Source organism: Pelophylax lessonae (assembly GCF_965119305.1).
Source record: "Pelophylax lessonae genome assembly, chromosome: 5".
NCBI lineage: Eukaryota > Metazoa > Chordata > Amphibia > Anura > Ranidae > Pelophylax > Pelophylax lessonae.
This window is the reverse complement of record NC_138772.1, coordinates 553,356,634-553,358,260: the sequence shown is the minus strand read 5'-3', so window position 1 is coordinate 553,358,260 and position 1,627 is coordinate 553,356,634. Positions and strand designations below refer to the sequence as shown.

Genomic DNA, 1,627 nt, shown 5'->3' with positions numbered 1-1,627 from the left:
AAAGTAGCAGGACTGGATACAAAGTAACAAATTAGTCCAATGTAAGAGGTTTGGTGACATCAGGGACACACAGTAAGAAGCACTGGATACAATGTAACATGTTAGTCCAATCCCGGGGATTTGGTGATCCCAGGGACACAAAGTAAGGACTGGATACAATGTAACAAGTTGGTCTTACCTACTATAATCCAGGAGATTTACTGACACAAAACAACAAGGACTGGATACAATGTAACTTCTCCAATTTCAGAATATTAAGGAACATCAGCGATACAATGTAACAAGGACTGAATACAATGTAACATGTTAGTCCAATCCAGGAGATTTGGTGACACACAGTAGCAAGGGCTGGATACAAAGTAGCAAGGGCTGGATACAAAGTAATGGTAGTCCAATCCAGGAGTTTTGGAGACACCAGGGATACAAAGTAACAGGGGCTGGATACATACAAAGTAACAGGGGCTGGATACATACAAAGTAACAGGGGCTGGATACATACAAAGTAACAGGGGCTGGATACATACAAAGTAACAGGGGCTGGATACATACAAAGTAACAGGGGCTGGATACATACAAAGTAACAGGGGCTGGATACATACAAAGTAACAGGGGCTGGATACATACAATGTAACAGGGGCTGGATACATACAATGTAACAGGGGCTGGATACATACAATGTAACAGGGGCTGGATACATACAATGTAACAGGGGCTGGATACAATGTAACAGGGGCCGCAGACAATTCTAGAACTCCCCAAAGAAGTGATAGCAGTTCTCAGACACAAAGGAACATTCATCCGACACAATGTAACATGCCAGGGGCAATCACCCACCTTGGAGCACAGCAGCATGAGAAGGGTTCCTAGGTTGCTGGTGACACCCATGATGGCTGTAGGGTTCCCTCCCGAGTCAGGACAGCTGGGGGGCCAAATCCAGGGGCCACAAATCTTGCTGCTCTTCAATCTGAGGATCCTGCAGGATGGGCTGAGTAGTGTCAATCCAGGGGTTAATGGGGGGGTCTGCTAGGAATGGGGACCCCCTCTGCTCCAGGCTGGGACTGAGGGACACCCCCTGACTGCTCAGCCTTTACATATAGTCATGAAAGAGAGGAGTGAGGCAGGGAAGGAGGAGGGAGTTAGTAGGATGGTGATTGGAGAGAGGGGGGGGGGGGGGTGATTGGGGGGGGGAGGGGGAGGTATCACCAGGCTGGGTGGAGAGAGCAGGAGAGGAGACAATGGAGACTTAACCCTTTCCTGACAGTCGCCTTAACCCCTCATCTACTGAGCCTGCCCCCAGGGTCATCCTCAGCCTATTGTCCCTGCAGATCAGACAAGGAGTCGGTGTCTTTCTGCTGTCTGTCTGGGAAGAAGGTCATCTGTCTGAGAGCCTCTGATTGGCAGCAGATTGCCAGCTCCTGGGCACAAAGGAAACGCTTCCCATCTGCAGACACACCCCGGAATATTTGGGCGGTTGGCGTGTCTGTAGGCCTTCCCCGACCATACAGACATCCCTCATCCAACTTTCTGGAAATGCGACGGTTTGAGCCGCAATCATTTATTCGAAGGATCGTTTAGCCAGGCGAACGCGCTCAGTTATTTTTAGCGAGAAATCGCTTGGAATTAATCG

General features: G+C 49.2%; 1 protein-coding gene across 2 annotated transcripts in view; it reads right to left on the bottom strand.

Annotated features, from left to right (window-relative positions):
* Positions 1 to 985, bottom strand: part of LOC309557229 (tumor necrosis factor receptor superfamily member 16-like) — a 36,878-nt gene extending 35,893 nt beyond the window's left edge. For both annotated transcript variants that reach the window (XM_082259895.1, XM_082259896.1), the window contains exon 1: positions 835 to 985. In XM_082259895.1, coding sequence (XP_082116021.1) covers positions 835 to 885 — 51 coding nt within the window. In that variant the 5' untranslated portion in view covers positions 886 to 985. The remainder of the gene's footprint in view (positions 1 to 834) is intronic.
* Positions 986 to 1,627: the final 642 nt, after the last annotated feature.